The sequence below is a fragment of the Erythrolamprus reginae genome, chromosome 1 (genome assembly GCF_031021105.1).
Source record: "Erythrolamprus reginae isolate rEryReg1 chromosome 1, rEryReg1.hap1, whole genome shotgun sequence".
Classification (NCBI taxonomy): Eukaryota; Metazoa; Chordata; class Lepidosauria; order Squamata; family Dipsadidae; genus Erythrolamprus; species Erythrolamprus reginae.
The window spans coordinates 396,393,009-396,415,435 of record NC_091950.1 but is presented as its reverse complement, the minus strand read 5'-3'; the positions used below and the strand labels follow the sequence as shown (position 1 = coordinate 396,415,435).

The 22,427-nt window shown below is 43.0% G+C and overlaps 1 protein-coding gene across 1 annotated transcript in view; it reads left to right on the top strand.

Annotated features, from left to right (window-relative positions):
- The first annotated feature begins 648 nt into the window (after positions 1 to 648).
- The window catches only part of MROH2A (maestro heat like repeat family member 2A), an 81,290-nt gene continuing 59,511 nt past the window's right edge, over positions 649 to 22,427 (top strand). Inside the window, exons 1-9 of the mRNA XM_070735067.1 lie at positions 649 to 706; positions 1,355 to 1,497; positions 3,013 to 3,138; positions 10,651 to 10,813; positions 12,093 to 12,191; positions 13,235 to 13,386; positions 16,385 to 16,531; positions 18,109 to 18,201; positions 19,942 to 20,023. Coding sequence (XP_070591168.1) covers positions 676 to 706; positions 1,355 to 1,497; positions 3,013 to 3,138; positions 10,651 to 10,813; positions 12,093 to 12,191; positions 13,235 to 13,386; positions 16,385 to 16,531; positions 18,109 to 18,201; positions 19,942 to 20,023 — 1,036 coding nt within the window. The 5' untranslated portion in view covers positions 649 to 675. The remainder of the gene's footprint in view (positions 707 to 1,354; positions 1,498 to 3,012; positions 3,139 to 10,650; positions 10,814 to 12,092; positions 12,192 to 13,234; positions 13,387 to 16,384; positions 16,532 to 18,108; positions 18,202 to 19,941; positions 20,024 to 22,427) is intronic.

The window sequence follows — 22,427 nt, the reverse complement described above, 5'->3', positions numbered from 1 at the left end:
CCATGGCAAAGCCCAATTCCAAATTGTCAAAACGCAACAGCATACGTAATTCTATACCCAACAAAAGAAGCACAATCCTGAAACAGCAAGTTGCGGTCCAAACAAGTATGATCAGATAATCTTCCACACTGCTAGGCCGGCACGCTGCCAATTTAACAGCAGCCCTAATTACTTGAACCCCATCCAAACACAGGTGGACTCAATTATCTTCTGTAATACTTTTGAAGCTGTTCTCTCCTATGCAGTTCTACGCATGCGTGGGTCTATCATTGTTTCCTTATCCGAATCTAACGAAGATAAGGAGGATTGGCTTCTTCCTGGGCTGTCTGCCAAGCCCCCCTCATCCATCTCACCGACGCTTCCTTCTTCAGTGGATAATTCACCGGCTGACTGTTGGCAGCAAAACAGGCCTGTGACATTTGGATGTTTTCCCCACCTCCACCTCCACAGTCCTTGGAGCAGGAGCTGGGCCAGAGCTAACCACAACAGTTCACACATGAGCTAAGACAATGACAGGGATGCCATAAAGACTTGTCATATTCTGCCAGAGAAAGATAATTGCATCACCACCGTAACAATTGGAGGTGAGTTGGGGAGGATAAATGCAAACCACAATCATTTCTCTCTTTTTTTCACCATTAGACAGAAAACACGAAACAGAAGCAATATGAGCATATGGCTGATGAGGGAACATCATCAAGTGGAGGTAAGACTTTTTATATGTTCAGGACAATGTAAATAAATGCAACAAACACTACACATAATATGTAACAGACTTTGTAGCAGGACACCAAATGTAAAGAATCTTGTGCACCTAACTTGTTTTGGCCCCTTTTCTACATAAATGGGCTTTTTATGCTACAGTTATCGACCATTTTTATTTTGTAACATTTGTGAACCAATTTGTGGTCTCGAAGCATATTGAAAAATAAATTATTTTTTTGCATACCAATCTCCTGTGTGTGTACATCTGTGTGTGCACACGTATGTGCACACATGTGCGTGTGCATGAGTCAGTGTTGATTCCTAGTGACTGTCTAGATTCCCTGCAGTTTTCTTGGCAAGATTTCAGAAGTGGTTTGCCATTACTTGCTACTTAATGAGGGGCCCAAAATCGTCCAGGTGGCTTTGTGCTTAAGGCAGGACTAGAATTTAGTCTCCCAGTTTCTAACCTAGTGCCTGAACCACTATTCCTAACTGACTCTTCCTTTTACTTTTCAATTTTCCATTCAATTTTTAATTAAAAATTTACTTTTAAATCCAAACACATTTAAAAACACAAAGGTGTCTTTTCCCCCATGAAACCAAGGGCGTGTTATTGTTTCACCTACGTAATTTTGGAACTTTTGCCCAGGACATCTCTGCTCCATCCGTCAACTGTTACAATTCCCAGAAGAAACAAACCCGAAGGATCTAGTATTTCATATTATACATGCAGCTCGCAACCAGCCAGCCGTTGTAATGCCTGCGCTCATGACGATCCTCCAACAGGATGAGGTATGGAAAATAGCTCTTTGCAACTCTGGATTATATTCAGTGAAGCTCCACCGAGGCCTGTAACATTGATGGTGAACCTTTTTTGGTTTGCGTGCCAAAAGGGTGTGTGTGCATGTGCTATCACGCAGGCACTTGCCCACACCAATTCCCTACCCCTCTCGTATGCACACTCCCTCATTGTACATACGCACAATCCCCACCCCCCCAGTCCCTGTGCACAGGCCTCACTGAAGCCTGGGACGGTGAAAAAATGGGCAAACTGGAAGTTCACAATACCTCTGTCGTCAGGCATAAGGGAATTGAAATTTCCCTTCCCCCTAGGCTTATAGAATTTATACATGGTATGCTTGTATGTATGAGTGGTTCTTTAAATTGGAGTTTTTTAGATTATTTTTAATATTAGATTTGTTTACATTGTCTTTTTATATTGTTGTTAGCCGCTCCAAGTCTTCAGAGAGGGGCGGCATACAAATCTAATAAATAAATAAATAAGTTTGCCCGTTGTGCTGTTTTTCACACTCTGGGGCTTCAGCTTCTCTGTGGTGGCCCCGGCCCTCTGGAATCAACTCCCCCCAGAGATTTGAACAGCTCCCACCCTCGCCTTCCATAAAATGTTGAAGACTCACCTCTGTCGCCAGGTGTGGGGGTGATTATGCTCTCCCCCCCTTTGTTTTTCTGACCTCTGTATTACGATTAATTGGGTTGAGTATGTATGATTGCGTAGTTGATGTTTTTATGATATTGATTATGTTAATGTTTTTTAAATTATTTTTTAAAAAAATTAATATTAGATTTGTATTGGATTGTACTGTTGTTCTGTTGTGAGCTGCCCAAGTCTTCAGGGAGGAGCGTCATACAAATCTATTATTATTGTTGTTGTTGTTGTTGTTGTTGTTAGCGTGCAAGGAGGCTCTGGGAGGGCATTTTTGGCTTCCAGAGGGCTTCCAGGGGGGTGGGGGAGGACATTTTTGTCCTCTCCAAGCTTCAGGGAAACCTCTGGAGCCTGGGGAGGGTGAAAAACGGGAGTACCAGGCCCACCAGAAGTTGGGAAACAGGCTGTTTCTGGCCTCCAGAGGGACAGCGGAAGCAATTTCCACCCTCTCCCGGCATTGAATTATATGTGTGGACACTCACGCAGATGCGATAGTGTGTGTGCCTGCATTTTCGACACCCGAGGGGGAAAAGGTTCGCCATCACTGGTCTAGACCAGGGGTCCCCAACCTTGGCCACTTTAAGACTTGTGGACTTCAACTCCCAGAATTCCTCAGCCAGCAAATCTGACTGAGGAATTTCTGGGAGTTGAAGTCCACAAGTCTTAAAGTGGTCAAGGTTAGAGACCCCTGGTCTAGACAATTCAGAAACAGCACTGCTAGGTCAATAGAAAAGCATCTCCCCATTCTGGCCTCCTTTTTATCACAGCTCCTGCAATTTGCTATGTTCTGCCTCTTTGTTCTGTCAATGAAACAGAGCTTCGTTCCATACCTATGCAGACTCAGTCTCTCTCCCGCCTTGCAGGGCTCCGTCCGGGAGAAGGTGGTCATCTACCGCAGCCTTCGGGCTATGCTGGAGCGTGGCCTGGAGGTGGAGCCGGCCTGCAGCTTTGTCCTCACAGCCTTGAAGCAGCTGAGAGCCTCTCTGTTGGTAAGCGGGAACAATGTAAGCTGTATTTATCTCCGGGACCGCCTTCTGCCGTACGAATCCCAGCGACCAGTTAAGTCCCACAGAGTTGGCCTTCTCTGGGTCCCGTCAACTAAACAATGTCGTTTGGCAGGACCCAGGGGAAGAGCCTTCTCTGTGGCGGCCCCGACCCTTTGGAACCAACTCCCCCCAGATATCAGAGTTGCCCCCACCCTCCTTGCCTTTCGTAAGCTCCTTAAAACCCACCTCTGTCATCAGGCATGGGGGAATTGAGACTTTCCATCCCCCATGGCTTATAAAATTTATGCATGGTATGTTAGTATGTATGATTGGTTTTTAAATTGGGGTTTTAAATTAACTTAAACTTAAATATTGGATTTGTTTACATTGTATTATTATTGCTGTGAGCCGCCCCGAGTCTGCGGAGAGGGGCGGCATACAAATCTGATTAATAAATAATAAATAAATAAATTTGAATAAGCTTTTCAAATAAATAATAATATTTTATCTCATTCTTTACTTTTTTTCCTGCAGTCGAGTTTGGAGCGGTTTTCTTTAAAGTAAACTGCTCCAAACTTGACTGCAGGAAATATGACTTTAGTAACCGAGTAGTTGATGCATGGAACTCACTACCTGACTCTGTAGTATCATCACCTAACCCCCAAAACTTTACCCTTAGACTATCCACTATTGACCTCTCCCTATTCCTAAAAGGTCAGTAAGGGGCCTGTATAAGTACACCAACGTGACCACCGTCCCCTGTCCTAATGTTTCTCTCTTACTAGTATCATATAAACATTGTTATATCTTGATATACTACCAATATGTACTTAACAAAATAGAAACATAGAAGATTGACGGCAGAAAAAGACCTCATGGTCCATCTAGTTTGCCCTTATCCTGTATTTTATCTTAGGATGGATATATGTTTACCCCAGGCATGTTTAAATTCAGTTACTGTGGATTTACCAACCACGTCTGCTGGACGTTTGTTCCAAGTATCTACTATTCTTTCAGTAAAATAATATTTTCTCATGTTACTTCTAAACTTTCCTCCAACTAACCTCAAATTGTGCCTTGTTTTGTGTTCACTTTCCTATTAAAAACACTTCCCTCCTGAACCTTATTTAACCCTTTAACATATTTAAATGGTTCGATCATGTCCCCCCTTTCCCTTCTGTCCTCCCGACTATACAGATTGAGTTCATGAAGTCTTTCCTGATAACTTTGATGCTTAAGACCTTCCACCATTTTTGTAGCCCGTCTTTGGACCCGTTCAATTTTATCAATATCTTTTTGTAGGTGAGGTCTGTCACGCTGGAAATTGCCAGCCCCCATGACATTGAGAAACATCCAGTAGTTAGAGAGTTAATTCTGTCTAGTAAGGTAGCTCCTCCTGTGTGATGTAATTGTTTGCTCACATCCTGTCCTTCTCCAAGAAGAAGGGCTGTCCTTATTCAGAGGATATATTCTTTTCTCTATACATCCTAGCCTAGAGGATGTGCTTTTCATGTCTCTCCAGACATTTATTATTTTTGTACTTTTCTAATAAAAAGTAACTTGTTCATTCGAACATGCTTGTCTGTACTTCACTATTCATCCCCTCTGGAAGCTCCCGGCTCACTCCTCACGGGCTGAGCGCCTTGTCTAAGGTAAGGGGGTCTTCTAAATCCCGACATGGTGGCCGAGCACGGTTATTATTGAAGTAACAGACCCCGCTTACACCCCGTAAGCTTCCTAGGAATTTTTCCCTAATGCCAGCGAAAAAGAAACGTAATCCTCTCACGCAGTCATACGTTGATTCTCTCACGAGCGACCAGTTGGCCCAACTCAAGGAGACAATTCGTGTAACCGATTGTAAAAGGAATCCAACCATGTCTCTGCAAGGTGAGAAGGAGCTTCTTCTAGCTGACCCCTGCACTCAACGAACCGTAAGTGAATCTTACTTCATTGATGATGTAGAAACCAGGGAAAAGGATTGTAAATCTACCCAGGGTGAGCCCTCCGGCAGTCTTTCCATTAATCCTAGCGAAGATGAGGAGGAGGAGACGTTAACTCTGTTCCCCTCGCAATCATCCGGGACCCACGTTAAGGCTCAAACCAAAACAAGGCACCTAGATGATTTTAGCTCTCTCACTTCTGCTAAAATAAAAGGAACTTCCTTAAATCTGCAGAAAATTGAGCAGCTCATTGAGAAGGATGAGAAGGAGATAAATTCTTTAGAATCAGTCTGTCTCCGTTTTGAAAACCTTCCTACAATGAAAACTATAGAGCAGCAAGAAATTTATTTCAGTTATTTTAAAAAGGCTGATGAAGTCAGAACTGAGTTACGATCTCTAAAAAAACTTCAGCTTAAACTTCTTGCAGAAAAAATGGAGTTTATGTCCCTGAGAGGCAGTTCACGTGCTCATTCTCCACAGGGAGAGACAGAAGGAATCCATTCCTCCCACTCACCCCAAGATACGCATGGGCACATCGTAAATCCTCCTGTGGTCACACATTTTTTCCCATCACGCTCTCACATAGAACACATTCCTTTTGAACAAGGGAGGGCTACCCAGCTCGAAGATAAAAAAATGGTCCATTTGCAGTCTGAAGCCGTTGCAAGCCGAGAAAGGGGGAGGCTTTCCCCCACTGCTGCAAGTTACGCAACAGCGGCCACTAGTGGATGGAACGTCCGAAAGGAAAAACCATTGCCAGAAGCCAGACAGGGACTTTCCCAGGCAGACATGGCTGCTGAATTGCAAAGAAATGTTCCATATGTTCCAGGTACTTCTGTTTCATCGCAGATACCTCCAGTTTTTATTCCGCAGATGCCTGCACAACTTCCCCAGATGGTACAGCCACAAGGTTTGTCAGGAGGGGTAGGGGCTCAACCCCAACCGCTCCAAGCGGTCCAGATGACTGCTCCAGCAAGACAGACCATCACCTCCTCTGTTCTGAAAGGTGAGTTTGTGCTGTTACCTAATGGACACAATTATAGGAAGTGGCTTCACAGAATAAATTTGCACCTACTGGCTCATGACATAGATGGGATTGTTCATAATCCACCAGTAAGGCGCTGGACTGCAGAAGAAAGGGAAGCTGACATAAAAGCCAAGCTACTCATTCTCATGAGCATGGATTCACAGTTGTCACAGAGATATGACACACATGACATTACTTCAGCTCAGATATTGCAGTCAATAGATGGCATGTTTAGGCCAATATCAGATGAAGGCAATTACATACTGATAGCCAAGTTTAATAATACTAAACTTCCAACAGGGGGCGAACTTGCACCTCACCTTTCTAAACTCCTTACAATGCATAAAGATTTAGAAGAAAGAGGATATCGCTATGATGATAATCAAGTCAATGCGGCTATTATAACTTCTCTTGGTCCTGAATGGAAGGAAGTTATTTACAAGTTCAGCATACTCCCAATGGCCCAGAAATCTACTCAGAGACTCTGTAACATGCTAACTGAAGAAGCAGAGTTGCTGAACACTGGCCTTAGACCTATGTCAGCAGCATTTAAATCTAACTTGGCCAAGGGCGGTCAGCAGAAAACAAGTACTCCAAAGTACTCACGCCAGAAACCTTTTAAGAAGGATGACACTCGCAAATCTCCTGATGTGCAAAGTGTGAAGTCTGGCGAGACTGATCATCCACCTTATCCAACCCAGCCTAAAGGCGCACACAAGAAAGGATCCAGAGGAAAGAGTTCTGGAGCTGCAAAGTCAACTCCCAAAGACTCCAAAGATGAGAAACCTACTTATGTTGGTACCATCCACCTCAGCATTGTTCCTGACAAGAGTCCACTCTACGACATTCGTGAGTTATGGACCCTAGACAGTGGAGCAGCGGCACACATCGCGTACCGGAAGGAATCCTTCAGTGAGCTACACCCAACAGATGTCAAAGAAGTGTATGGAGTTGGTGATCTACGTTCCAAGGTGGAAGGAAAAGGAAAAGTCTTCGTCAAAGAACTGGACTCCCTTATCTCAAATGTTTTCTACGTTCCAACTGCCAAGAACAACATTCTTAGTGGATATTGCCTGAGAGAAGAATTGAAGGTTGTAATAAACTTTGAACTTGTTGACACCAACATTTTCAAGGATGGCAAACTTCTTGCTACTGCCATCCCCATCAAAGGTGTTTTTTATTTGCAACCCAAACCTGCCAGCAAAGGTAGTGTAAGTATAAGCGTTCCAAAGGGCGACTGCACAGGTCCAGAGAGAAACCCTGGTGCCACCGCTAGTTCAAAGGTTCCTAAAACCAATGAAACCCCTGAGGTTCCTAATGCTGTTAAAAATGTTAAACACATGTTAACAAACAAATCTTTTCATTCCAGGTGCATTCACAGATGGCATCGTCGCTTGGGGCATGCTTCTTACCCCGTCTTAGCAAAGATGTCTGAATATGTTGATGGGTTCACAATTGATGGGGCTTGCAAGGTTTACCTAGATTGTAAAATTTGTAATTCCGCAAAATCCCGTCATTCCCCAGTTCCAAAAATTGCTGTCCGGCTCTGTACACGCATCTTTGAATTGGTCCATACCGACGTTGTCGGTCCATTTCGGCCTACTGTTGGTAAACGTAAGTACTTCTTAACTGTAGTTGACAGTTACTCACGATTTGGCTATGTTTTTCTTTTAAAACAAAAATCAGAGGCGTTTGAGGCTTTTAAAGGCTTTGCTGCAGAAATACTTACCCAACACGACGTCTGGATCAAGCGGATTCAAAGTGATCGTGGAGGCGAATTTATGTCGCAACAGTTCCAAGGATGGATGGCCAGGAATGGAATCCGCCAGCAAACCTCATCACCCGGGACGCCGGCTCACAATGGTGTGTGCGAACGCAGGAACGGGATTCTGCAGACAATGTTTCGTTGTCTCATTGAGGATGCAAACGTGGACTTTTCATACTGGGGCGAAGCATTAAGGTATGCTAATTACATTGTTAACAGAACATGGAGTAGCGTCATTCAAGACACTCCTTATTACTTGCTCCATGGCAAGAAACCTGACATTCAAAACATTTACATTTTTGGTTGTTATGCCACTGTTAACATTCCAGTTGAACAGAGAAGAAAAGGAGGTCCTGTGTCAGAAAGGATGAGATTCATCGGCTTTGATGAAGTCTCCAAGTACCACAAATTTGCTGACTCTCATCACAGAGTTTATATTTCTAATTCAGCCAAATTTGAGGAAGACACAAATTGGTCCAGTATACATAGTAATGATACTTCAGTTTATTTCCCTAAGGAAAGTGTGCAGAGTCCTGAAGCCCAGGAAGCTGTGCCAGATATTCCGAATGTTCCAGATGATGAACAGCCTTCGACAGTTGCCGAGGAAACCTCTGGTGATGAACTTGAAGGCGGAGATGATGATGATGAATGGACCAGCGTTCCCAGACGTTCCAAGAGAACTTCCAAAGGAACTCCTCCAAAGAGATTTGCACAGCAAGTATCTGACTCTCCTTATCTTTTCATGTGTAACAATCTTACACTTCCACCTGATCATTTTCACCAGATCAAACTTTTGCCTGACTCTGAACAAGAAAAATGGCATGAGGCTATGGAACACGAACTGGACTGTTTAAAGAAACTTAATGTGTTCCAGAAGGTGGAGCCTCCTAACAAGAAGAAAGTCATTGGCACACGCTGGGTGTACAAAGTCAAACAAAAGCCTAATGAGGAAAAGCTGTACAAAGCTAGGCTTGTAGCTCAAGGATTTTCTCAAGTTTATCCCGAAGACTACACAGATACATACTCACCCACAGTCAGAAATGAAAGTGTCAAGATTGCCCTAATCACTGCTATTGCTTTGGGTTTAGAAGTTTTCCAGTTTGATGTAGAGACTGCCTATTTGAACGCTGATCTGAATGAAGAGATCTACGTCAAAGGTGCTCCTGGATTCCAGAACCGAGAAGGAGAGGTTTGGTTTCTGAGCAAGTCTTTATACGGCCTCAAACAGAGCGCCCTCTGCTGGTACAAATTATTATCCCAAAAGCTAAATTCAATGGGCTTTATTAAGTCCGAATCTGATGGATGCGTGTTCACTAAAGGGCAAGGTAAGACTTATGAAATTGTTCTTGTTTATGTTGATGATATTGTTTATGTAGGTCTCAATGAAAGCACTAGTCAAACTTTTGCTAAGGGCCTTGAGAAACATTTCACCTTGAAAAGCCTAGGGCATATCAATGATTATCTAGGTGTTCAGTTTGAGAAAACTGAGAAGGGGTTCTCTCTTTCACAAGAAAGTAAGGTTGACCAGCTTTTGCAAATTGTAACATGTCTGATGCGCATACTTGTCGTTCTCCTATGCAAACTGACTTTTACAGGTTAACCCGAGAAGAGTATCCTGATTTTGAGAACAAAACATTGTACCGGTCAGTGATTGGATCGCTATTGTACATCAGCAGCTGGACGAGACCTGACATTTCACTGAGTGTGAATCTACTGTCCAGATACGTTGGAAAGGCTACCACGTTTCATTGGTCTTGCATAAAGAAGCTGCTCAAATACATGAAGCTCACGAAAGGCAAGAAGCTGTACCTTGAGCCAGATCATGTTGGGTACCCTGAAGTGATTTGTTATGCTGATGCTGACTGGGCAAGTGACACAGAAACACGAAAAAGTACTTCTGGTTATATCATGTTTTTAAATGGTTGTCCTTTCTTTTGGAAAGTTAGGCAGCAGAAGTTTATTTCTTGCTCTTCAACTGAATCTGAATATGCATGTGTTTCTGATTGCTGTAATGCATTAATGTCTCTTTTTCCTCTCATTGATAGTATTTGGAAAGGTCCTATGACACCAGTTGTTATTATGGAGGATAATGTTTCAGTTGCATTCATTGCTGAAGCTGAATTTGTTGGAGCTCGTTCACGGCACATTCACATCCGGTATCAAAATATCCGAGAGAAGGTGAAAGATGGTTTCGTGAAATTTCAGTATGTGGCTACTACTGAGCAGATCGCTGACTTGCTGAATAAGCCATTGCCAGCTGATCAACATGAATACCTCACCAACAAATTGTGCCTTAAGTGAATTGATGTCTTGATGTCCTGATGTCCCTCTTGTCTCTGATGACTGACAAAGAAGGGGTGTCACGCTGGAAATTGCCAGCCCCCATGACATTGAGAAACATCCAGTAGTTAGAGAGTTAATTCTGTCTAGTAAGGTAGCTCCTCCTGTGTGATGTAATTGTTTGCTCACATCCTGTCCTTCTCCAAGAAGAAGGGCTGTCCTTATTCAGAGGATATATTCTTTTCTCTATACATCCTAGCCTAGAGGATGTGCTTTTCATGTCTCTCCAGACATTTATTATTTTTGTACTTTTCTAATAAAAAGTAACTTGTTCATTCGAACATGCTTGTCTGTACTTCACTATTCATCCCCTCTGGAAGCTCCCGGCTCACTCCTCACGGGCTGAGCGCCTTGTCTAAGGTAAGGGGGTCTTCTAAATCCCGACAGAACTGAACACAGTATTCCAAATAAATAAATAAATAATATTTTTTTTCCTTTGACAGGAAGTGCCTTGGGAGCTCCAGGTGGCTGTCAGCAACGCACTGGCTAGTTTTGCTCGGCATCATTTCAGTGTCATCATGAATGAGCTTCAGAGGCACCTCAAGCCTTTTGTCCAGCCTGACGAATTCACTCTCCTCACTTTGGGCAAGATCACAACCATGAATGGTAGGTTTATAGCTCGGAGTGAATGAGAATGGAAAGCGGCTGTTTCCGTCCCCACTCCAAACATATCAAGACTCATCAGGATGTCCAGTTCTTATCATAGATATATCGTTAGTCCTCAACGTACGACCACAAATAAAGCCCAAAATTTATGTTGCTAGGTGAGACATTGGTTAAGTGAATTTTGTCCCCCTTAACAAAATTTCTTTCCATAGTTGCTAAGGAGAATCACTGCAGTTGTTAAATTAGTAACGTAGTTGTTAAGTGAATCTTGCTTGTCATAAAGTTGGGAAAGGTGAACACATGACCCCAGGACACTGCGACGGTCATAAATCATGCGTCAGGTGGCAAGCGTCTGAATTTTGATCACATGACCATAGGGATGCTATAACAGTCATAAGTATGAAAACGGTCACTTCTTTCGGTGCTGTTGTAAATTTGAAATGTCATTAAATGAACTGTTGTAAGTGTTGGTTATGACCTATAATGCCCTTCATGGCATCGGACCAGAATATCTCTGGGACCGTCTTCTGCCGCACGAATCCCAGCGACCAGTTAGGTCCCACAGAGTTGGCCTTCTCCGGATCCCGTCGACTAAACAATGTCATTTGGCGGGACCCAGGGGAAGAGCCTTCTCTGTGGCGGCCCCGACCTTCTGGAACCAATTCCCCCTAGATATCAGAGCTGCCCCCACCCTCCCTGCCTTTCGTAAGCTCCTTAAAACCCACCTCTGTCGTCAGGCAGAGGGGAATTGAGATATTCCCTTCCCCCTAGGCTTATAAAATTTATGCATGGTATATTTGTATGTATGATTGGTTTCTTAAATTGGGGTTTTTTACATTACTATTAATGTTAGATTTGTTCATATTGTCTTTTTACTGTTGTTAGCCACCCCGAGTCTGCGGAGAGGGGCGGCATACAAATCTAATAAATAAATAAGTCGAGGACTACCTGTAATTTAGACTTTTAAAAAATGTTCTTTGCTCTTGCCCTAGATATGGGAATAGCCTGTAATGTAGAAGTCAAAAGTAGCTCATGATCAGTTGAGTTACTATAGAGTTGATCAACTATATTTGTTTCTTGATTAATTCCCATTTCAGAGCTTCTGATTTCCAAGACAATCATTTATTGATTTATTTTTCAAATTTATAAGGTGCCCCTCTCCTAATGGACTCGGGGCGGCAGATCATGATCATAGCAACACTCCTCTTTTGATAATCTCTCTCTCTCTCTCTCCCCTCCCTCCCTCCCATCCTCCTTTCCTTTCTTTTCCTCCCCTTAGTGTACCACTGTGTCCCCTTCTTTGGCATTACCCTAACCACCATGCAGACAGTCACATGTAGAATTAAAGATACCAGGAGACGCTGGGCCCTCTGCACAGGTGAAGCTTCCAGAACTCATTTTTTAATTTGTTTGTTTGCTTGTAAATTTATATTGCCACCTATTTGCATATGGCGACTCAAGGCATATACAGTGGTACTTCTACTTACAAGAATATACAGTGGTACTTCTGCTTACAAACTTAATTCGTTCCATGACCAGGTTCTTAAGTAGAAAGGTTTGTAAGAAGAAGTAATTTTTCCCATAGGAATCAATGTAAAAGCAAATAATGTGTGCGATTGGGGAAACCACAGGGAGGGTGGAGGCCCTGTTTCCTCCCAGGAGATTCCTAGAGAGGCCCCACGGAGGCTTCTCCCTGCCTTTTCCGGGCCCATTTCCTCCCATCGCGATTCCTAGCGATGCCCCAAGGAGGCTTCTCCCTGCCTTTTCTGGTTCCAGTTTTGGAGGCTCGGGTTTGTAAATGGAAAATGGTTCTTGAGAAGAGGCAAAAAAATCTTGAACACTTGGTTCTTATCTAGAAAAGTTCGTAAGTAGAGGCGTTCTTAGGTAGAGGTACCACTGTATATGTACAGTATATGTGTATGTATGTATGTATGCATATGTGTGTGTGTGTTTATTTATGTATTTATCTGTTTATCTGTTTATCTTTTTATCTATCTATAATCTCTCGCACGCATGCATCCTCTCTGGGGCGTGTGCATGCACACACAGAAGTGAAGCTGAACACGCAGTGCAACTTTCGTTACCACTGCGCCGTCCTTATCCATGCCGATAGCAACCCAATACTGAACATACTAAGCCAAATTTATTTATTAAATTTATTTATTTATTAAATTTGTATGCCGCCCCTCTCCGTAGACTCGGGGCAAACAAACCAGCTCAAGCTAAGCTGAAGTGGACCCAGATTCCTTCAAGTGGAAGAGTCTTTGCCACTTTTCAGCCCTGGCCCAGCTGTGGTTCTGAAGACTTTGAAAGTTGGCTGAGCTCCCCCATATAGGTCTCACTGAGTAGCTTTTTATCAGAAGTAGAATTGCTGTCTTCCACCAACACGCTCACCTTTTCTCTGTTTCCCTTACATACAAGCCCTGAAACAGATATGCAAAGCAATTCAAATCTACCTTCGGACCTGGCAAAGGAGTTCCTACCCACGTATTAGTGTCCAACAATTCTCCATCTACCTTCTTCCACTTTATGTCTGTATCACTCGCACCTGGTTACCTGGAAGTCACTCCAAGGTGAGTTTATTTATTTATTTGTTCTTTTGTTTATTCATTTATTCATTCATTCATTCATTCATTTGGATTTCTATGTCATCTTTCTCCATAGACTCAGGGTGGCTTACAAAAATAGGAATAAAACACAGAATACGGCAAGGGAAACCCAAACATAAAACTAGTGCTAAAACCCCAGAATTATAAAAACCCAGACCTTCACATACATTCTAACCAGTCTCACATTCATACCTTTGGCTGGAGTGAGATGTTAATGCTCAACGCCCCAGGCTTGCCGGCCAAGGTAAGTTTTTAAGACCTTGCGAAAGGCCAGGAAGGTGGGGGCAGCATGAATCCCCGGAGAGAATGGATTCCAGAGGCCGGGGCTGCCACGGAGAAGGCGCTTCCCCTGGGTCCCGCCAGCCGAGATTGCTTAGCTGATGGGATCTGGAGAAGGACAACTCGGTGGGATCTAACCGGCCTCTGGGATATGTGAGGCAGAAAGCAGTCCCATAAGTAACCTGGTCCTAAGCCATAACTAACAATTTAAATTGCATCTGGAGACCAATTAGCAACCAATGCAGGTAATGGAGTGATGGTAAAATATATGCATGCCTTGGGAGGTCCATAATATATCTCACAGCTGCATTTGGCACTAACTGTAGTCTCCGAACATTCTTTAAAAGTAGCCCTATGTAGAGGGCACTGCAGTAATCAATCCTCCAGGTGATGAGAGCATGAGCTACTCTGAGAAGAGACTCCCTGTCCAAAGAGGGCCACAACTGGTGCACCAGGCAGACCTGTGCAAATGCCCCACTTGCCACAGCTGTAAGATGATGTTCCAGACGCAGTTGCCAATTCAGAGGAGCTCCTCGCCCTGGCTAAGAACTGCCTTCGATTCTGTATAGGAAGGCAAGGTGGCAAAGCTCCCTGAATGGCATGTTTTGACATGTTTTGAGGGGAAAATTGGGGTGTGGGGTGTGTGTCAGGATTAGTAACTGAAGTAATATTCCAGTCATAGACCAACCACAGACTAACCACACCTATGCAAAAGTGCATTAGAGTATATACAGTTCTTAACCAATCAGGTTGTAACCCATTCTGCTGATCCACCATGACTCAACATTCCTTTTAATTTACACTAATTACATTTTACTTAGTGTAAATTAAAAGGAATTTTATTTATTTATTCTATTTATTTATTCTATTTTTATGCTGCCCTTCTCCTTAGACTCAGGGCGGCTTACAACATGTTAGCAATAGCACTTTTTTTAACAGAGCTAGGCTATTGCCCCCACAATTCGTGTCTTCATTTTACCTACCTCGGAAGGATGGAAGGCTGAGTCAACCTTGAGCCGGTGATGAGATTTGAACCGCTGACCTTCAGATCTATAAGTCAGCTTCAGTGGCCTGCAGTACAGCACTCTACCTGCTGCACCACCCCGGCTCATTGCTGAGTCATGGTGGATCAGCAGAATGTGTTACAACCTGATTGGTTAAGAACTGTATATACTGTAATGCACTTTTGCATAGGTGTGGTTAGTCTGTGATTGGTCTATGATTGCAGTTAGTGGTGGTGTGTAATCTAGTAAGAGAGTGTTAGTGTCATGTAAATAGAATATAGAGAGTATAGCTTTGCTACGAAGCAGAAGTAAACGTCTTCTCAAGAATTCCTGCTGTATTGTCTTCATTCTGAAACGTCTCCAGTTCCTGATATCTGTTTATGACTTCTCGACACGAGCCCCCAATTAAGTTCAAAAGTAGTAATTCAGACACACACAGTTGTAAAGTCAATAACACTGTTTTATCAAAAGGAAAATACGAGCCAACCACACTTTTAGTCAGTCAAAGTGCTCACCTTCAAAGCAACAGCCTTGAATGATGAGAAGAACAATAAACAAACACAAAGCAGATAAAAGGCAGGCTGTAAAGACGTCACAGCCACCCTCCTTCAAGAGTTCTCAAGTCACAAACTTAACTATGATTTAGTTCAAAAGTCCTGGAAACAGTTCAAAGAGTCCTTGTAGAATCCTGATGCAAAGTACACGTCTCTCCTTCACCGAACGGATAAACTTCCATGCCCAGAGGCAAGAATGCTGACATTTTAACAGCAGCCCCATTAGCCTAATTACCCCCAGCCACAAGTGATCTCCCCTATTTCCTGTAGTATTTATGCAGTTGCTCTTAGAAACATAGAAACATAGAAGACTGACGGCAGAAAAAGACCTCATGGTCCATCTAGTCTGCCCTTATACTATTTTCTGTATTTTATCTTAGGATGGATCTATGTTTATCCCAGGCATGTTTAAATTCAGTTACTGTGAATTTATCTACCACGTCTGCTGGAAGTTTGTTCCAAGGATCTACTACTCTTTCAGTAAAATAATATTTTCTCATGTTGCTTTTGATCTTTCCCCCAACTAACTTCAGATTGTGTCCCCTTGTTCTTGTGTTCACTTTCCTATTAAAAACACTTCCCTCCTGGACCTTATTTAACCCTTTAATATATTTAAATGTTTCGATCATGTCCCCCCTTTTCCTTCTGTCCTCCAGACTATACAGATTGAGTTCATTAAGTCTTTCCTGATAAGTTTTATGCTTAAGACCTTCCACCATTCTTGTAGCCCGTCTTTGGACCCGTTGTCTTTCCGTGACATTGCCCTGCGTCTGTGCACATCAATGAATGTCTCCTCTTCCGAATCCAGTGATGATAATGATGATGAATCACTCACCGGGGGGGGGGGGGGGGGCTATCTAATGGGCTGCCTGCCATTACCTCCTCTGAGGATCCCACTTCACTTTCACTATCTTCTACAGACGCTTCGCTGTCGGAAGCAGTCAGCAGTAAAACTGGCCTCTGACAATGGGAGGATTCACCCACATCAACCCCCACAGTCCTTGGAGCAGGAGCTGGCCCAGAGCCAACCACAACAATATCGGGTCTGATTCTGGGTGGGCAGCTTCTGAACAGGGAAATGTTAAAAATGACCATTAACCTTTCCCCTTCCATCCATCCTGGCAGGTCAAGCTAGCAGTCCTGAAGGCCTTGAGCCCCATGCTGAGCATCCTCCTTCCCAGGACGGAATTCCAGACGCAGATCTATGATGACATCATTTTGCTCTCATTGCAGTATGACAGCAGCAGCGCTGAAGCTTTTTATATATCTAAGGTAAAAAAAATAAATCTGTAGAGCTTCTCAGCCATCCAGGTCAAGGTTGTCCCAAAGGTGCTTTTTATTTTTTTTCTGGAGACAACTGGACTTTCTTGTTTCCTTTTTTGAAGACGTTTCACTTCTCATCCACGAAGCTTCTTCAGCTCTGCCAGGATAGTGGGGAATGGAAGGATTTATATTCCTTGCAGAGAGCTGGTCATTATTATCCTTTTAGAGCAGGGCTGTCAAAGGATGCGTCATGCAATGGCCACACCCACGTCTGGGGGTGTGGCCATTTAGCGAAGGGGGGAAAGTCCTGATACATCACATGACGTCAAATATATGAAATACCACTCTGGAACAAAAAAAGGCAGCTCTGCCCCATCCTTTTCTGATGACTTCTCAAATGCAGCAGGGAGGGAATCTTAGAAAGGGCATCTTAGAGTTTTGCATTGGCTGCCGATCAGTTTCCGGTCACAATTCAAAGTGTTGGTCATGACCTTTAAAGCCCTACATGGCATAGGACCAGAGTACTTCTGGAACCGCCTGCTACGGCACGAATCCCAGCGACCGATAAGGTCTCACAGAGTTGGCCTTCTCCGGGTCCCGTCGACTAAACAATGTCATTTGGCGGGCCCCAGGGGAAGAGCCTTCTCTGTGGTGGCCCCGGCCCTCTGGAACCAACTCCCCTTGGAGATTAGAACTGCCCCCACCCTCCTTGTCTTTCATAAACTACTCAAGACTCACTTATAACGCCAGGCATGGGGGAGTTGAGACACCTTTCCCCCAGGCTTTTTTATACTTTGTTTTATGTTTGGTATGAATGTGCTGTTTGGTTGTTGTTGTTGTTGTTTTTTAAAATAATGATAGGGTTTTATATGTTTTTTAATATTAGATTTGTTCCACTGCTATATTGTTTTTATTATTGTTGTGACCCGCCCCGAGTCTTCGGAGAGGGGCAGCATACAAATCAACTAACTAACTAACTAACTAACTAACTAACTAACTAACTAACTAAATAAATAAATAAATAAATAAATAAATAAATAAATAAATAAATATTGATAAATAAATAAATATTAATAAATAAATAAATATTAATAAATAAATAAATATTAATAAATAAATAAATAAATACATCAATCAATCAATCAATCAATCAATCAATCAATCAATCAGAAAGTTGGAAGCCATTATGACAATGGACCTGTATCTGCCAGACTTCTGAGGGACCTTCTTATGTCAAGGGGAGGAAAATCAAATGTCTTCCAAGGTTAGATTTGAGAAAATGTGAGGCTTTTCCATCATCGATAATTAATGTTCCATTTCCATGATGCTCAGCTACATATATATTATATAGCTGTATCAGAGGCAGGCAGGTCCCGGGCTAAGGTGGGGGATACCATCCCAGGAGTGGAAATGGAGCTGCATATACAACTCCCGCTGACTGATGGTTGGGTGCGCATGTGCCCGGAGCAAGATTTGCTTCTGAGAGATTTTGATGCTGGCTGGGAATTCTGGAAGTTGAAATCCACGCAGCTTAAATTTGCTAAGGTTCAGAAACTAATGTTTATGAGTTTTCAAATTTATTACAGATCCTGGGCCAGATTCTTGAAGCTTCTCTAGTGAACAAAAACCCAATCCCAAGTATGTATGTGGGACCTCTTGCCCAGAATCTGATCCTGCAGGTAAGAATGGACAAATCACAGACTGCAATTTTGTATGTGTGTAACGTTTTTCTTGTTTTTTTGCCAATGAACTTTCTTCGGAAAAATGTTAGAACAGTTCTGCAATGGAAAAATATTCACAAAGAAAGGTTAAACTGGACAATGAGAATGTTTTCCATTCGAACTGATTTCTATTCCCTGCCTAGTTCCATTGGTTTTTCTCACAATGCACAGCTACTACAATATATGTTGCCCTGAGTAAATTGACGGTGAAGCTAAATGTACACAAATACATTCACACATACATACATATACACACTTATACTTTATCAAATTTATATAGCCACCTGACCTGAGTGAACCCAAGGAAGCACTAGAGGGGGCTGATATGACAGTGGTGGAGTGGTCCCAGTCAGAGGATGAGGAAGACATTACAGTGGATAGTCAGTGGATAGAGCCTCACTATAGGACATTGCTGAGAAGGCGAGAGGAGTTGCATAGTAAAATGTATTAGCTTGCAGCTTTAGCCTCTTTTGGGTGTAATGTCACTTCTAGGCAGTATAAAGGCAAAGGATTTTGGGTAATTGGGTATGGGGCTTCAACGCCGTTCTATGGAAGAGGTTGTAGAGTGGAAGTGTGCTTGAACAAGGCTTCAAAACCATGATTTCTGCCTCAATAAAAGACATTATCTGTTGGAGGATTTTTGCTCAGGATCTTGGTGAGCTGATTCATATGCTTAAAGGATAAATGGACTTGTCATCTAAGGAATTCCCATTAGGCCCAGTTTGGCGCCTTTCCCAAACTCTGTTGATGCTTAGCTTCAGAAAGAGAAATAACTCCCCTTTCTTCGCCATTCAAAACCTGCTTGTCGCTGTGTGAGCTTTTATCAATAATGAGTTTGATTTTACCATGAAATAAGGGTCTTTTGAGTCGGTGGGTTCGCTCCAAGAGCCACAGAACACCACCCATCTCAACAGAAGTGACTCTAGGCTGCAATAATATACAAGTTTGTTGCAAAATTGAAACACACACAGATGACTGATTCAACTGGATTCAATAACTTCTTTATAAATATAATAATATATATATATATATATATTTACAATACCATAACTAGAATTCTTCTTCAAACAGTTACAGGTAAACACAAGCAGGAGAGTTAGTTTCATTTCAGCAGAGCAGACAAGCACAGAGAGAAGAGTGCAGAGTGGGCTGAGCCACACCCAGCCTGAAGCTAAAGTTTCAGTTTCAATTCTCTGCACAGACTCAGATGTGTTTAGCTCCCATTGGCTGACTTAGTTGCTGTGCCTATTCATTGGCTGACCTTGTTAACGTGGGCTCTCCCAGTCCATGAATATCTTAACAAATAATAATAACAATAATAATATGCAAGTAGTCCTTGACGTACAACCACAATTGAACCCAAAAGTTCAATTGCTAAGCAAGTTAAGTGAGTTTTAGCCCATTTTATGTTTTTTCCTCCCACAATGCTCAAGTGAATGATTGCAGTTGTTAAGTTAGAAACACTTAAATGAATATGGTTTCCGCATTTAGTTTGCTTGCCAGAAAGTTGCAAAAAATGATCACATGATTCCGGGACCAGCTACATCTCTACATCCCTCATGCAACAGCCCCTCCCAAATTCTCACAACAGGATTCTACAGCATAAGTGTGGCAGGGCAAAGTCTCCAACTCGACGATGGCTTCGGCCTGACACCCAGCTTCGCAAAAATAGAGACTCCTGATCTCTCCTTTTCCTAGATCTGCAGCAGGGAGCAAAAGGAGCATCTTCAATGGCAGAGCCACAACTCTGTTGAAATCACACAGCTCTTCCTAAAGCTAGGTACAGGCGAGAGCCACTTATCTGACGTTCATTTAAGCTGAAATCAAATCAAGTCATGTTATGTTGGGAAAAATGCCTATCTGGGTTCTTTTATTTGACAGTATTCCTGCCACATTAAAAATTACATTTTGATAGCACTGTGGGAGGTCTGTGGGCTCTACCAAAGGCTTCTGAGGCTACTCTAAGCCCTGAAGACCCTAAAATATAAGTTTGGAGAAGTGGTTGAGGCTTTAGGAGTGGGGAAGTAGGGTAGATGACCTTGGGCCCAAGCTGTACATCTGTATTCTACGACAAAGTTGGGAAATTATTCATCCTCCCCCTCCTTTGAGAGGGGGTTGGACTAGATGACCTACAAGGCCCCTTCTCATTTTGTTACTCTGTAATCTGTAATCCTCTTCCTCCACCACCTCCTCATCCCAGATTTTAAATCTATGAATTAGAAATAAAACAACTACAGTGGTACCTCTACTTAAGAACGCCTCTACTTAAGAACTTTTGTAGATAAAAACCGGGTGTTCAAGATTTTTTTGCCTCTTCTTGAGAACCATTATCTACTTAAGAACACGAGCCCAGAAATTTGAGAGCAGCACAAAGGTTCAGCCAGTTTCCTGCCATTCTCCCTTTAATCCTGACCATCTCAGGCTTTTCTGGTCTGCCAGAGGAGCCTTTCGGTGGCGCTTAAGGAGGCTTTGGCAGTCAAGAGTGAACGAAGCATTTTCCTTTCTCTGGGCACTTGGAGAGGGAATAAACCTCTGCCAGTGCCCAGAGAAAAGAAACGCTCCCTTCGCTCTGGGCAGCCCAGAGCAAACGGAGTGTTTTCTTTTCTCTGGGCACTTGGAGAGGGAATAAACCATTTTGCTGTGGTGACTCCTTTGTGCTGCCTCCCATACACCCGGCACAAGGTTGCCTCCCAGAGCGTCTGGGCGCAGAAAGGCAAAAGGGGGCGCTTCGCCCCAGCCAGATCAACTTGGCTTCAGCCAAACTGAGGAGTAACCACAGTGAAGGAAAGGCGCTAGCTACAAAGTGAGCGAGCGAGAGGAGAGGGGAGCCCTTCAGCATGGGAAGGAAGAGGCAGCAGGTAGCAGCAGCAGTAGCCGCCTTTCGGTCAAAGGAGCAGAAGGTTCCCCCCTCTCGCTCACCTAGGTTTCTCTCTCTGGCCCAGTATGGGAGGTGCATGCTCCTCCTCGCTGCCTCAGAATCTCTCTTTCTTTTTTAAAGCCTTAAAGTTTTGGATTTTTTTGATTCCTTTCATCTCACCTTCTTCCTTCGGCAGCAACTGTCCTCCTCCTCTTCTTCCTCCTCCTCCTCCCACCCAAATTCTGAGCTTTTATTTCTTTCCTAATGGGTTTGCATACATTATTTGCTTTTACATTGATTCCTATGGGAAAAAATGCTTCTACTTAAGAACTTTTCTACTTAAGAACCTGGTCACGGAATGAATTAAATTCTTAAGCAGAGGTACCACTGTACTAAATTTTTTGGAATATAAGACACATCTTTTTCCTCCCTAAAAGAGGCTGAAAATTTGGGCGTGTCTTATGCTCTGAATGTAGCTTTTTCAAAGCTTTTCCCCCCAGCCCTAACAAGGTGCTAACAATTTCCCAGCTCTTACCGGCTTGCAGGCTCTTTTATTGTTACTCTCCCCAAATAAGGTTTTTTTTAAGCTCTAGCTAAGTGATAAAATAATGTGTTGAAGCTGACCAAGCTAAGGACCCAGATTTTTCTCCCTATCCCCCCCCCCCCCAAAAAAATACGATATGTTACTCTCCAATTATTTTAATGTGGCTCTATTATTTTTGTTTTTTTAAATCTGCTAATCTCCCAGGAGCCAAAACATTGGGCCAGATTTTTGTGGCATCACCATATTATCACCACAGCACCCCCTAAAACACCCAGAGGATTGGATGAAAAAAAATGGCATAAATCCACCTCCATGATACTGCAGTTTAATGTTTCCAAATGTAAAATAATGCACTTTGGGAAAAGGAATCCTCAGTCTGAGTATTGTATTGGCAGTTCTGTGTTAGCAAAAACTTCAGAAGAGAAGGATTTAGGGATAGTGATTTCTGACAGTCTCAAAATGGGTGAGCAGTGTGGTCGGGCGGTAGGAAAAGCAAGTAGGATGCTTGGCTGCATAGCTAGAGGTAAAACAAGCAGGAAGAGGGAGATTGTGATCCCCTTATATAGAGCGCTGGTGAGACCACATTTGGAATATTGTGTTCAGTTCTGGAGACCTCACCTACAAAAAGATATTGACAAAATTGAACAGGTCCAAAGACGGGCTACAAGAATGGTGGAAGGTCTTAAGCATAAAACGTATCAGGAAAGACTTAATGAACTCAATCTGTATAGTCTGGAGGACAGAAGGAAAAGGGGGGGACATGATCAAAACATTTAAATATGT